This window comes from Nicotiana tomentosiformis, chromosome 9 (genome assembly GCF_000390325.3).
Source record: "Nicotiana tomentosiformis chromosome 9, ASM39032v3, whole genome shotgun sequence".
In the NCBI taxonomy this organism is placed as follows: domain Eukaryota; kingdom Viridiplantae; phylum Streptophyta; class Magnoliopsida; order Solanales; family Solanaceae; genus Nicotiana; species Nicotiana tomentosiformis.
Window position 1 is genome coordinate 1,487,077 of NC_090820.1, and position 14,327 is coordinate 1,501,403.

Below are 14,327 nucleotides of genomic sequence, written 5' to 3' on the forward strand. Positions count from 1 at the left end.
ATGAATCAGATCTTGAGCTATCATCTTTTAGATTCTAAGTATCCAATCGATTGAAAACTTTATGTAGCAAAGCATCAGTAGGGTTATTAAAGTACTTTTAGAAAGGCAAAGTTGAAATAAATTATTTATTTTCCTCTTCACCTCCCATTTCTGGTTTAACGTAAATAGCTTTCTACAGTCCAACAAGTTCTATCTCAGTCCAAAAGATAAAATAATATAATATCTATTCACAACAAATGTTTTAAAATTCAGATATCATGCACTTAGACGGTCCGTACAACAGATATATGCTTGAATCAGAACAAATAAACCAGCCTTGCCCATGAACTATTCAATTTTGCTTAACGTTAAGATCTTGCTAACCAAATGCTTTCGCTGTTTCCCTTTTGAATCATTAAGTAAAATAGAAATTGGATAGAGTAAGTGAGTGAGCGAGAGACAACACGAAACAAAGAATCATTCATAAAAGGAACAAATAGAATTATGATATTCCAAATGAATACACGTCAAGGAATATGACATGTTTTACAATCAGCAGTGAAGCTAATTGTGTGACCACTTGCAACGCGAAACACCTTCCAACCCAAAAATAAACCAATGATGTATAATATAAACTACAACCATGACTTACAAAACTTTTAGGGCATTAATCACCCAAATTCAGACAGTATCCCGAATGAATATAATACATGATAAATGCTGTATGCATTTACCCCCATCCCCCAAACCCCCACGCCCACCTAGACCAGATAGAAGGGCTACCAATGAATAATCCTAAGGTTTTTCATCCGTATGAAAATGAACTACAAGACACCCGGAAAAAACAATGACATGCAGCAAAGAGGCATTTTCTGACATAGAATAGCCCACTTCACGGAGACTCATCAAAACCACACAGCAGAAGAAAGGGAAGCAGACCCAGTCGCAAGTCATCTTCTGCCCCTCTGGAACCACTGCGCATATTTGGATTTGATTACTCATCACGACTCGCAAATTAATGAAACCAGCAAACCTTTCAAATCCTTTAGACTTAGCAACTTAATTTCTTCTCAAATCATTGTTGAATGAAAGGGATAGCTGAAGTAGAGCAAATTGAGTTTGGCCATAAGCAAACCGGCCCACCAAAATCATGAAGCAGCTGTTGCTGATGCCTTCTCCATCTTTTCCTTCTCTATCTCTACTCTTCTCTGCTCGGCATGCTGAGCAACGCCATTTGCCAATGCTTGATAATGAAAGTCAAGAGTCTGGGTGAGGCTCTGAAACCTCAATGGATCAGTTGCCTGCATAGCTGGATTCAACAGTCCAAGGATAGAGGGGAAGAAATAGGTGAGCCCATTGCCAATACAAAGCAAACACATCCCGATATCAAAATAAGCAGAGTAAACAAGCAGGCAGCACCATACCTTTGATAGTTTCCACAAAGAAAATGAAGGGATCCACCTCATCCAGGGGTGATTGCAACTCTTCATCATCATCACTAAAATCATCATCGGAGTCGTCATCTTCATCAGAGTCGTGCGAACGGAAAGCTTTTGCCTGCAAAAGCAGCAAAAAGATGTCTAAGCTTTAAGAAATGACAACTCTGATGGATTGCTTTTTATCTTGAAATAAAGGTATCCACTATCCAGGCCGGATCTGTAATAAGTTCTTTCACAAGAAGCCATCACAAAGGTAATCTTGCAGAAGGTACTTTGATTCCTTCTCTGTGCTCCAAGGGACAAAAACTGTCACTACGAAACTCATATCACTATGCATGCATACAACAGGAGAGTTCTTCATAAATCATAACCATTCTAAAGAAACCGTGTATTCTTGCCCCAGGGCTTTGGTCAAGTGGTAAGAGCATAGCGCGTAATGTGTGGATTAGGCGGACATCACGAGTTCAAACCCTGTTGCAGACAAAAACTCGGTACTTAAATATAGAAAAGTAGAGGGCAGGCCCATTGTCCACCTAGTTTCGAACGGTGCGCTAGCTGGCCCTCGGGAATTTCTTGGTTATAACAAAAACCCCAGGCAATATGTCACATTATCACTGGTTCAACTGTTGCCACGTAAAGGATGGGAAAAAGATCCAACTCAACCAGCAAATTCAATCGCAAAAATACAAATGTATTCTGATTCCTCATTCAGTATAAAACAAGAGGGTCACGTAACAGATGACTACTCCATAACATGATTACGCAAACAAAATGGAGCATCAACAAGACAGATCCCAATAGTAAATTACAAGCACAATTTATATGTACTCACCTGTGCAGCCAATTTTTGAAGCCTAGCGCTGTCAGCTTCATCCCCTTCCTCAGCATCAACCCCCATTTCTTTGTCAGATCCATCATCTTCGTCATCGTCCTCATCAGTTTGTAATCCATGCATATCATCATCATCTTCTGCTTCATCCTCCTTAGCGGCTTCTGGAGACAAATATAAGCATATTAGATGCTGGTATATATAGTAGAGCATTGTGCGAGAAAAACGAGGAAAAAGCAAAAGAAGTTTTAACCTGCTACTTGATCCTTGTAGGCAACAAGCAGCTCTAGAGCTGCTTTGAAAACACGCTCTAAGGCCTCCCCTGGCAATTGATCCACAGGAAGAGGGAGCAAAGATGTCAATCCCAAGCAGCAAACCTTTTTGTCATGTTCCCTGCAAAACAATATAAGGAGCATCAGTACACCAGTTTTGCTGCTAATTCATTCAAAGTTGTTTTGTCTCTCCTTTTCATCGGAGACAGAGAGAGTAACAGGTATTTACCTCTTAAAATTGACCCGCGCTCCACTCTTTTTTGTTTGTCCCAACATCTGGAACCAGAGATTAAAGACCTCTGTAGCAATGCCAAGCTTTTGAAGTATGTTCAGTGTCAGGGATGCATTATAGTAAAGAGCATCAGCTATCTGCCAAAAGGAAAATTATCAAACAATAGGAACATCAGCAACCTGTGAAACAACATCAACAACAAAAAAATCCAGTATATTCCCAAAAGTGCGTGAAACAAAACCTAGAAAAGAACAATAAGCTATCAGCAATTTGAGTACCAGAACTTAAAGCGCATAGAAACATCAGCATTTTACCACAAGTATAAAATCAAAGCTATTCTACAGTCAAGTTTTTTGTTCAGTTCTAAAAGAAGGGGAAAAAGGGGGAAAACATGATAATGCCCCATTAAGTGTCTTCATACGACCAACCCCGATTAGTTTGGAATAATCTCATCTGAATATTTGATTCCATTACTAATGAAGAATGTGCATGTTGTAGGAGGAAACAGGATGTCCATCAGTGTCATACGTCTATGGAAAATGACAGACTCCACATTTTCTAGAGCATTGGTCATCCAAACACTATCCAATAAAAACTTATTTCTTCCAAAAGAGAGAAGCAAACAAAAAAGGAAAGAAAAGGACACATGAGGCTTCCAGGAGACATTCATTTACGGATACCAACCATTTTAGTACATGGATACAAGAGAAACATATACAGTATCAGAAATCTGACAGCATAAAGAAAATTACCACTTGCATCAAGAGGCACTTCAGATATGGCTTCTCAGCCCGACGCAGACGTTCGATCGTGATTCTGATATACGGCTCAACCCAGTGATCCACCTGTCCCTTGCAGTGCTGAAACACTACTTGAATGAGTTTAGGTGCGGGCTCAATATCACCATCCTCCAAATTTTTATCTCCCATGACCTGTTCAGAAATGTAGTATTACACATCTAATCTAAAGCAACATGATTATAAGCTAAAATTTGGTGGCAGTATTCGACTTACAGTTGATATCATATTCCAAAGGCTTTGTTGGTAGTCTGGATCCTTGCAAGTCAGGAAGTGGGCAGTACTCCTGGATATATAGTTGTCCAGAGGAACCAGTATATCTGCAAAAACATTGAGCCAATCACAAAAAAGGGGGAATCAAATCAGATATGAGCAGAACTGTAGTTTTTAGTAGCATATAAATGATAAAGCAATTACTATCCACTGGCAAAAAGAATGCAGCACCTGGCATCGCTAAAAGAAGAATACATCATATCTCTTTAAGCCCACAACCCTATTAGTATAGGCAATACAAACAGCCCCAAAATGGCCATTTTTAAGAAGGATGAAATGAAATCAAATCTAAACTGATTTGCAGCATATTTTACCACAATCTTTTTGGATGAAGTAAGATAATTTCGTTGAAAGGGCATCAGGAAGATGCCAAATTACAAAAGAATAAGATTATTGAAAATACAACAAGGCGCGAAGAGAGCTATTTTGCTCATGAAACTCTAACCCACAAGCCTCTCCCTATCACAATGAGTACTTGTTCCTTCTTAATTCTAAATAATTTAGTTAAACACATGAAACTTAGTTGAGCATATATGAGAGCTTAGATAATAATTGAAGCTCTAAAACCCTCGTTTCACACAGCAAATATGTTTATCACACAGGATGGCATCAGAGACAACATTTAAAAATTTACAACCTATCCACATTTAGGGAACAGTAATATCAAAGTGTTTAGACGTACTGGGGAAGAAGTCAATAGCCCAGTCTGCTAGCGCCTCCATCATCAATGGCCAAAGACTCCACATTTCCATGGATATTGTTGGCGAAAAGAATGTCATATATGAGACTATCTCCAATACCTCTTCAAAGACCTCTGCAGGGAGATTCAAATGGTGAAAAGAGAACCACAATTTTTTCCATGAAATACGCAAATTAACAAACTTATTTTAAAAGATAAGGAGTCATAATTTCAACTACTACATCTTGCAAACATATAAACCAGGCTGACTTTGGACAAGTCACAGCCTCAACAAGACTAGAGTTATCACGTTTTTCTAATACTTCCATGAACACGCAGAGGGAAATAACAAATGATAAGTTTCTATGTCCTAAATAGATACACTAGGAATGAAGCTTACTTATATTTTAAGATACAACTTACTTTTAGTTGTGCGCTTAACCACAAGAAGTTCACATTCATAATGCATCCCTCAACGAAGGAACTGGCAGTTATTTTCACAACATCACGCAGTGAAGCCGACTATGCCAAATTACTTTAAAATGATCCAACCAATTTTTTCACAGCTTAACACTTCAACATTTTGTTCAAGGCAAACTACATGAAAGGAAACCTCATTGTTTTTTTTCTTTGTGAGGAAAGAAATTTAAAAAAGCAAAAGGAGCTAAAATTCACTCTCCTCTTGGCCTATCATCTAATTGAGAACGACAGAGAGAAGGCATGTCATATCTTCATCACCTCCTTGCCTTCCTCGAACAAAGGAGAGAAATGAACTCCTTAAATTTTCTCGTTTGTTTTCCTCTCCTATATTTTATATTACATTTTCTTCCTTCCATTATAGTTTATACCATGTAAGAACTGTCACCTAATCTGATATCACAGAAAAAAAAATAACTTCAACTAAATGCTTGTCCTACTAAATAAAAAGGTAAGAAACAAGATAACAGAAGAATAAAGAACCTTGTCCATCAGTAGTCAACATCCTACGCATTATTGGGAGGAGAGTCGGCTCAATGTGAATGAAGAGGTGCGGAAGCCGGCTCACTGACTCAAGAATTGTGCTTATGGCCCGTAAACAGCCAACTGCTGCCAGAGCTCCAGGATCATCACCTTCTTCATCTGCTTCCGACGTGTTAATGCATTTCCAAAATGCAGCAGCCTGAAACGCAACCCTCATTAGATTTCTGTGATCCAGATATTCTTGTCATGCAAAAAGCACTCTAACAACATATATCCTCACCAAATTCTGGCATAACCCAAGAGCATAAGGAGCCATCTCCTCACCAAACTTGTCAACGATAGTCTCAAGTGTAAACACAAGATCTTCATTCTCGACTTCATTCATAAGTTTGAAAAATTCTGAATGCAATTCATATGAAAAGCGTTGTCAAACAAAATAATTCCATCAATTGATGCTCATAAACGATACAAAACGCAAAGGATCTTGCAAGTACCATCAAGTAGTTGGGGAATAATGGGCCGGATTTCATCTAAATCTGCATGGACAAACAGATGATAAGTGTAAGTAGGATTTTTTTTATAGGGTAATAACAATTTGGGGACCCCGTATATACCAAAAAAAGAGAACCTACACCAAAGTGTAAGCAGGATTAACCCCTATGAATTTGAAAGAGAACAAAATGTCAAGTATATGTTTACCTCTGCAGGCTTCAACAAACGAACGTAGAGCAAAAACAGAATCAACACGAACAGGGAGGTCAGGATCACGCATTCCAGCCACAACACTGTGTAATGCTTTGCGGAAGTTATTTGGATCTGAAAAGTTAACATGGGCATACTGTCCTGCAACCCATGCTGCCTGTTATGGTAGAAGGATAAAACATTTAAAATGATGAGGCGGTATCCAAACTAATTTGGAAGATCAAAAGCCATGTTAAACAGAAAAAACACACAAAAAAAGAACCTACAAATTTCTCTAAATGCTCCCCCGTTATAGGAAAACATTGTTCAATGCAACTATTGCTATCAAAAATAAAGTATGGAATAGACACATTGTTTGGAGACTGAAGACTCAGCAAGGAACTAAGAAAAAACGAAGAAAATCTCCATTTGTACAGTTTCAAATATGAGGAATGAGTAAAGTAGTAATCTTCCTCCAGAAATTGGTAACGATTACTGAGAACATATGGCGTCAACAATACCAAAACAAACAGCACCTGGGATATTTAGACAAAATTGATTAATCTACAAGAGACTGATGAACAAGGAAGTTTTAGAAACAACACTTCCAAATGAAAGGTACAGTGTGCTGATAATTGCAGCTAGTACATCCATATATTGCAAAATGAATTTACACAAAATCAAATTAAAATTCTTCTGCTAAATGAGGAGAAAGGTGAATAAAAGATGTACATATTTCAGCATTTGCCTCATTAATCGTCTAAGAGAAAATCTAAAGGAAATCATTAGACAGAATAAAACTAAGTCGGTAGAAGAGCATATAAACTGCACAGTAACAAAGGTCAAGAACACAGTCCAACAAACCTTGGCTCGAAGATGGCCCACAGGACTGCTAAATTCTGGGAATACATGTTGAACAAGCATACGCTCAAGCTCTGATTTGTAAGGTTCAGTTTGTTTCAGCTTATCACATAGAGCTCCAATTGCAAGGAGAGCACCGTCTTTCTGCCTATATGGCTTGTATTCTGGGGCTGCCTCCTCGTATCTGAAAAAACAAATGCAACACACAAACACAAGAATTTTGATACCACGAAAAGAGCTTAACCTGACTGTTACCGTGTAAAGTAACATAAAAAGATACCTCTTAAAAATCTCGACAATGAATAGTATAAATTTTTGAAGGTTCTCTTTACCACGCTTCCGGACTAACTCGCTCACAAAATCCATTGCAGCAGTTCTGGGACTATATAAATCCTCAATTATATCTACAGAATTATAGTGTGGAAAGTCAATCCAAAATGATTGAACTCAGCTGAGTGGAGGGACAGCAATATATATTATAGTGAATGACGTTACCATAACCCTTCCTCACATATTCATGTGGATCCTCCTCCCAGAGCTTTTGATCATTATCACTGAAGCACATAAGTGGAAAGATGATCTCGAAAAGAACAATATCAAGTCTGGGTTGCAACAAGCTGTACATGTTACTCTTTGAGATACTGCACAGTACAAAGTAGAGTGATTCAGTAGCAATAAAATGTAAAAATGATGTAGTGCATTAACTAAGCATGTACTACAGTCAATCATTAATAAGCAGTAGAAGTAGAAATCAAACTAGGAAAAAATGAAAGGTTTGGCATCTGGCGACAGATAAATAAAGCAAAGTAGCAGAAGCAGAGCAGATAGAAGACCTCTAGAAAAGATGATCGCTATCTAAAAAGTAAGACCCTAATATCCAGTCATTTTCTTTACAAGAAAATCGAGATTTATGTTTTTCTGTCAACTCAAAGGTCTATAAGCTGTATGATATTCAGCCCCACTCAAAACTGAGGTGTCTACTTTCCTTGAACCAAATGAGAATCAGTGATAAGCATCCAGTCAGTTATAGAAAGACGATGAAATGTCTAAAATTTGTTAATGTCTCGACAAGAACTCACTTCTAAGCAATTAATCTCCAGTACTTTTGCTAAGGCCTGCTACCTCATATATGGTATTTCCTCTATAGAAAATGAGGGCACAGAAGCCCTTTTATAATGCTTTGATCCATTTCATACTGCATTCTCACTAACCAAGCTCTCACTCTCTGCTCACAACTAGAAGAGCTCAAAGAGAAGTTTTTTCTCAATTATAAATGAGCCAGCACCTTTATGCAGTAACTTGATTTTTCTCTCATTATATCCACATAAGAGCATCCGTCATTAATCCACTTATAAAACATAGCATTATAAAGAAATCAAAGTATCAATTGCAATTAAATCAGTGTTATCAAAGGCGCTTAAAGTGCGCTTAAGCCCTGAAGCGAGACTCAAAATATGTTGAGCGCTTCGCCTCGCTTAATGGGCACTTCAGTGTTGTCATCAAGGCCACTATATGCTTTGCTTACTAACCATAAGCAAATTTCCCAAAGGAGATAATCAAGGAACTACTTACAGATAGGCATATGTGACATAATTCATCGAGTCCGTAAACTAAGTAGTTGCACAAACCTATTGCTCAGGTATTGCAAAATGAGGTTGATCACCCTATCGGGCAAGCGCTTCAGTGTTGTCATCAAGGCCACTATATGCTTTGCTTACTAACCATAAGCAAATTTCCCAAAGGAGATAATCAAGGAACTACTTACAGATAGGCATATGTGACATAATTCATCGAGTCCGTAAACTAAGTAGTTGCACAAACCTATTGCTCAGGTATTGCAAAATGAGGTTGATCACCCTATCGGGCAAGTAACCACCAGCACGTATAACATTTAACAAATTAAGGTGGCACTCCAGAATTTTCCCCGCATAACCCTTCTGAAACATTTGAGCAAAAGCTTTGTTGTCTGGGTTTTGAAGTTTTAAATCTCCAAACCTGGAGAAACCAAAAAGGAGTAAGAAATGAGGAACAAAAGAAAAAAAATTAGGTCAATATTAGAAGCAAATCATAATGGACCGGAACCACATAAGCAAAAGGGTATCAATTTACCGGGTGTACAGTCGATTCAGTATATGGACTGTCCACTTTTTCACCTTCCACCATCCCCATGATTTCCTTAGCTCCGGATCAACTGGTTGGCCTTCCAGAGGGACAGGCCTCTCCAACATATTCAAGAAAAGGACCATCCAGGCATTGAACATATTTGGATCAAACAACTGCTTCGGAATCTCCAACTGGAAAAGAGTTTGATATAGAAAAGGTAAGGAGTTGCACCAACCAATTCAGCTTTTTATCAGCAATGAAATTGAATATCAGAAGGGATAGCTTATATTATCCAGGTCAGTTCTATGAAATATTAGTCAAATAAAGAATATTTCAAAAGACTAACAAAAGATGAAAGGCAAACTGACAGATACTCCCACGCGGACCAAATGTTTCTTAAAAGGGTTTTGCCAAATAGCTAGAAACACCAACCCACATCAGGACATACAGCTTTATAAGAGAACCAAAATATTCCAAAATAAATGGATGATGCAAGCTTTGCCTTGAAAACCTTATCATAAAAGAAAGAGGATCCACCCCTCTACAAAGGTAGAGGAAAACTAAAAATTGATGTGTTTTACAGTATCTAAACAAGATGCAGACATCAGCACTGCGTGACACAAAGAACTAATGTGAACAGCTTTAGTGAAAAAACATCAATACAAAACATACATATATGGATGACCAGAATATTTTGCAAATGAGCTTGATCAAGTCTGCTACTTCAATGGAAGGATTTGCTATCTGAGCAAGCCTGTTGAATATGTTGAGAAGCTGTGGAAAAGTTTCCTCAACTATGTGATAAACAGGTGTCCTCTCCTCATCAGATTTGAATCTGGTAAATAGAAACAAGACATGAATACAGAAGAAGATATGCCAGAATTCCATCATCCAGGTGATCATGGGCGAAGAAGGAAGATTCATAGATAAATCTGATAAACAACTTCACGACAATGCGAGAGAACCACTCAACAGCATTTTTTTAATCAAAAAACAGATGGAAGAATTGCTAACCTTGCACTTCGCTAGTATTAAACCAATTGCTAAGAACTCTTTGGCATTATTATATATACATGTGTATAACTTGGGGTTTATAAACAAGTACCCGCAAAGATAAGTTGCTTACACTGTATTAAAAAACCTTTTTGAACAAGATAAGTTGTTTAAAAACCTTTTTCATTTCAAAAAGGTAGTGCTAAGAGTCAAATACCACGACACCCACCACCCAAATCAAAAGATTAAAAAAAAGATGCTGGATAAGCTCTCACACAGTATTTTGATCTCGTCCGAGTTTTTAAGGGATTGAACAACATCGACCATCATCATACTCGATACACCCAAAATTTACAAGCCTAGTTTATAAAGTCAACTACCTGCAGCCTCATAACAACTCATTTTTACAAGAGAGCAGTGGTAATTACTATTATGATGTGTTACAAGAGAAACAGTAACTCTTTTATGCATGTTTTTGATCCTTAGTAAACAACATGCATAAATACCTATATACATTATATATCTTTTTGATGTTGCTAATAGGCATTACTCCGTTAAGACCTGAAGTACAAAGTAAAGGGTTCAAATACATGAAAAGTACATCCTGTAGCGCAAAATTCACTCGTCATGAACCAGCAGAGGAACTGTAAAGCACAATATGCAGAAACATATTTCAACAGCGACCAGAGGAACAAAATGAGATTGTTGAACACGAGCACCCATCTAAATCAACAACTTACTCATATTTCCTGGAGAGAATTCTCAGAACAAACAAAGCACCATAAACTTGCTGATCCTGCAGATTATGCTTTACCCATGGAAGAAGTGTTGGCCACTGCTCCGGGTAGTCCGCATGTATCATTGTCTTAAGGCATTCCCCCAACTGTACTCTGTTCACAATAACAAACTTGTCTACTTATGAAAGTCCAAAATTAAAAAATAAAAGAAAAGGAATATCCACATTTTGTCTTTTCAAATAACATAAGAAACACAGTGCAATGCGTACAGATGAGCCATCATACCTCAGCAATGAGGGAACTTGTGCAATGAATATGAGAATATTTTGCCTCACCAGTTCCTTATCACTTGGCAGGATTTTTGATTGCTCAGCTACATCAACACCAATTTTCTCAGTAAATACCAAATTTACCCGATCACTAATGACAACGTTGTGAAGTATAATTTTTGACATCTAATTCCAAATATAAAAAATCTTTCTTTTTCCTTTTTTAGATGAAAGGGGGGTATAATACGGTCATTACCAGGATCATGAGGGGACCAATTCTTTGCAACGAAGTTCTTAAAATGAATGCTAGCCACCTGCCGGACTGCCATGTCGCAAGACCCATCTACTATGATTTGCAGCAATCTCACAAGATGCTGGGGAGTATACTGAAACTGCAAACATAGGTGCACTCAGGAATAAATAAAATCAAAAGAATACAATGTCCACATATTTGTTCTGCTGAGATTTCAATATCCTATAATGTCAACCTGTGAGCTTGTGATCCAAACAGACTAAAATAAAATTCAACAATCACAAATAGCTAAAATAACTTAAAATTTAACACTAATGCTTTTTTTATAGACAAAAAAGTTAATAATAACACCCAACTCAAATCAATTAAAGCTCAATCCTACAATTACCAAACTCCCCAAACAAGTAAAAGTATATATATATATAATAAAAAAAATAAAAAAGAAATCCATAATTCAGGTCCAAAAGTACCAAAAATAGTAGTTATACGAGAAATTTAGATCAGTCTGTTTTGCAAATTAAACAACATAACAAATCCGATTAAATTCAGTTTACTCTCTAGCAACTTAAATTTTTTGACAATATTACTTTCATAAACAATAAAATCAGATTTATATTTGTATTATCATAAATTAATCATAACAAAATAAATCCAATAAATTTCAGGTTACTCTCGAGCAACTTAAAATTCAACAATAATGCTTTAATAAACAAAATTAAACCTGATTGAGACAATCTTCAGCAATTTTACTTTTGTATTACTCATAATTGAGTCGTAACAGCAACTTAAAATTCAGCAATAATACTTTCATAAACAATAAAATCAGCTTTATGTTTGTATTACTCGTAATTTAATCTTAACATAACAAATCCGATTGATTTCTGTTTACTCTCGAGCAACTTCAAATTAAACAAAATTGCTTTAATAAACAGAATTAAACCTGATTGAGACTATCTTCAGCAGCTTTACTTTTGTATTACTCATAATTTAATCATAACAAAGCAAATCCAATTAAATTCAATTTACTCTCAAGCAAGTCAAAATTCAACACTCGTGCTTTAATGAACTAAAAAACAGCATAACAAATCAAATCCGATTAAATTCAGTTTATTCTCGATAAACTTTAAATTGAACAATAATGCTTTAATGAACAAAATTAAACCTGATTAAGACTGTCTTCAGCAGCTTTACGTTCATCGGGATTAGGACTAAGAGCACCACGAAGAACAATAGCAAGGTTCTGAAGATCCATAACTTCACACACAAAAAAAAAACGAAATTAGAAAAGAAGAAGGGAAATTGAAATTCCAAATTCCCTTCTTCTTCTAGGGATTTATAGAAACTGAAGAGAATGAGGATGAAATGAGGAGGAGGAGGAGGAGGAAGAGGTTGCGGACAGAAGACAGCGAAAAATTGGAGTGTGTGCGAATTGGTTGTGTGTGTGTGCGCGTTTAAATCATTAGGGTTTAGAGGGGTAGTGAAAGAGAAATTGGGTTGGGGCAGAGTGGTTTAACTAATTTATTTATTTTTTAACTAATTTACTATTTTTTTTAATTTGGAAAGTAGGAAAGAAAATGAAAAGGAGCCTTTGTATGGAAACAAGGGAAGAAAATCTGGAAAGGGGGCAAAAGAATAGGAAACAAGTGTAATGAAATAATAAGGTGGTATGCTCCTTTGTTTTTCCTAGTCCCTTGTTTATATATTGTATGTTTGTATTAGGAGTTTGAGTGACACTATTCTTTTGTTTCGTTTACTTGGATCTCTATTATTATTCGTTGTATTATTTGCTTACATTATCTTATTACATTGTTGTTGCTATCTCTATTGCTTCATTTTATTACGTTCTTGAGCCGATAATCTTTCGGAAACAATCTCTCTACCTTCGTAGTTAGGGGTAAGGTCTGCGTACACACTACCATCCTCAGACTCCACTTATGGGATTCTACTGGATTGTTGTTGTTGTATGCTCCTTTGTTTGGTCAATGGAATAAGGATGTGTTTTTTTCACACCATGCTTTATAGGAAATAATTATATTACTCAAATTGGAGATTTTTGATTAATAATATAAAAAAAATATTTATCATCTCACCATAACTTTGATTGTAATGGAATAAGGATGTATTTTTGTAGGACATAAAAAATATTCCTACAAAAACTTTTGTACCTTAAAATGTTACTAAAATGTATTATGTACGAAAAGATAATTTTGACTAAGGAAAATGATGACTTTATCACTACTAAGCAGAAGTACTTTTTATATCTTACCACCTACTTCAACATTTAAGCATTTTTATTTACTAGTGTTTTTGTTTGGGAAGCACGAAAGGAAATGAAAAGGAACCTTTGTATTGAAACATTGGAAGAGAAATAAAAAAGGGGGGAAAGCATAGGAAACAAATGAAATACTTAATGAAATATTATGTACTTAATAGGCGAAATATTTTTATTTATAAATATTTTATTATTCTCACTTTACACTCACTTACTTTAACTAATATTTATACATTATTGTCACCCTAAATTTTCAAAGTATTAACATAACAATATGCTTGCATTGCGTAAATTCAACAAAAATAATTAGGCTCTATTCGATTATATCAAAAAAATATGAAGGAAAGCAAACGCTACCACAAAAAAAAAAATGTCATTTGATTGAGAGAAGATAATCCTTACTTAAGAACATAAACCAAAGAGAAAAAAGAGCAAGGAAATAAGGAGAAGATTTCCTCCATACCAAATACATGAAACAAGAAACCAAAAAAGAACGTTTATGTTTCTTTGAAAATTGAAAGCAATGGAACAGGACTTTATGAATCCGTTCAAATACTTTTACCGTATAAATAATAATGAGTAAAAAATATCGCAACACTTATATATAGTAAACAAATTTTGATACTTGGCTCTTTGATTGAATCATTTTTTACGATAATTGATTCGAGGGAAATGGGAAAAGAAAAACTTTTCTCGTT

At 36.1% G+C, this 14,327-nt stretch overlaps 1 protein-coding gene across 2 annotated transcripts; it reads right to left on the reverse strand.

Moving 5' to 3' along the window:
- Positions 1-459: 459 nt before the first annotated feature.
- Positions 460-12,829, reverse strand: LOC104106964 (importin beta-like SAD2). Of its 2 annotated transcripts, none has more exons than XM_009615633.4 (22): positions 12,520-12,829; positions 11,361-11,496; positions 11,121-11,208; positions 10,839-10,988; positions 9,778-9,940; positions 9,112-9,296; positions 8,824-8,997; positions 7,498-7,643; positions 7,283-7,406; positions 7,006-7,186; positions 6,160-6,319; positions 5,955-5,996; positions 5,741-5,859; positions 5,461-5,659; positions 4,504-4,635; positions 3,765-3,868; positions 3,504-3,683; positions 2,749-2,888; positions 2,501-2,640; positions 2,251-2,411; positions 1,404-1,536; positions 460-1,288 (listed from the first exon to the last, which is right to left on the reverse strand). In XM_009615633.4, exons 1-22 carry the CDS (start codon positions 12,607-12,609, stop codon positions 1,128-1,130), a joined length of 3,108 nt encoding a protein of 1,035 aa, XP_009613928.1. In that variant the 5' UTR covers positions 12,610-12,829; the 3' UTR covers positions 460-1,127. The 2 variants fall into 2 exon arrangements, with proteins under 2 accessions (XP_009613928.1, XP_070042065.1); XM_070185964.1 differs by having other exon boundaries at positions 7,006-7,182; positions 7,279-7,406.
- Positions 12,830-14,327: the final 1,498 nt, after the last annotated feature.

Bases quoted from the DNA above. Each gene is read 5' to 3' on its own strand.
- LOC104106964 (XM_009615633.4), bottom strand. From the start codon at position 12,609: ATGGATCTTCAGAACCTTGCTATTGTTCTTCGTGGTGCTCTTAGTCCT. The intron at 7,644-8,823 runs GTTTGTGCAACT...TGTACTGTGCAG, and splicing joins TTGCAATACCTGAGCAATAG to TATCTCAAAGAGTAACATGT. The intron at 2,412-2,500 runs GTTAAAACTTCT...ATTTGTCTCCAG, and splicing joins CTACAAGGATCAAGTAGCAG to AAGCCGCTAAGGAGGATGAA.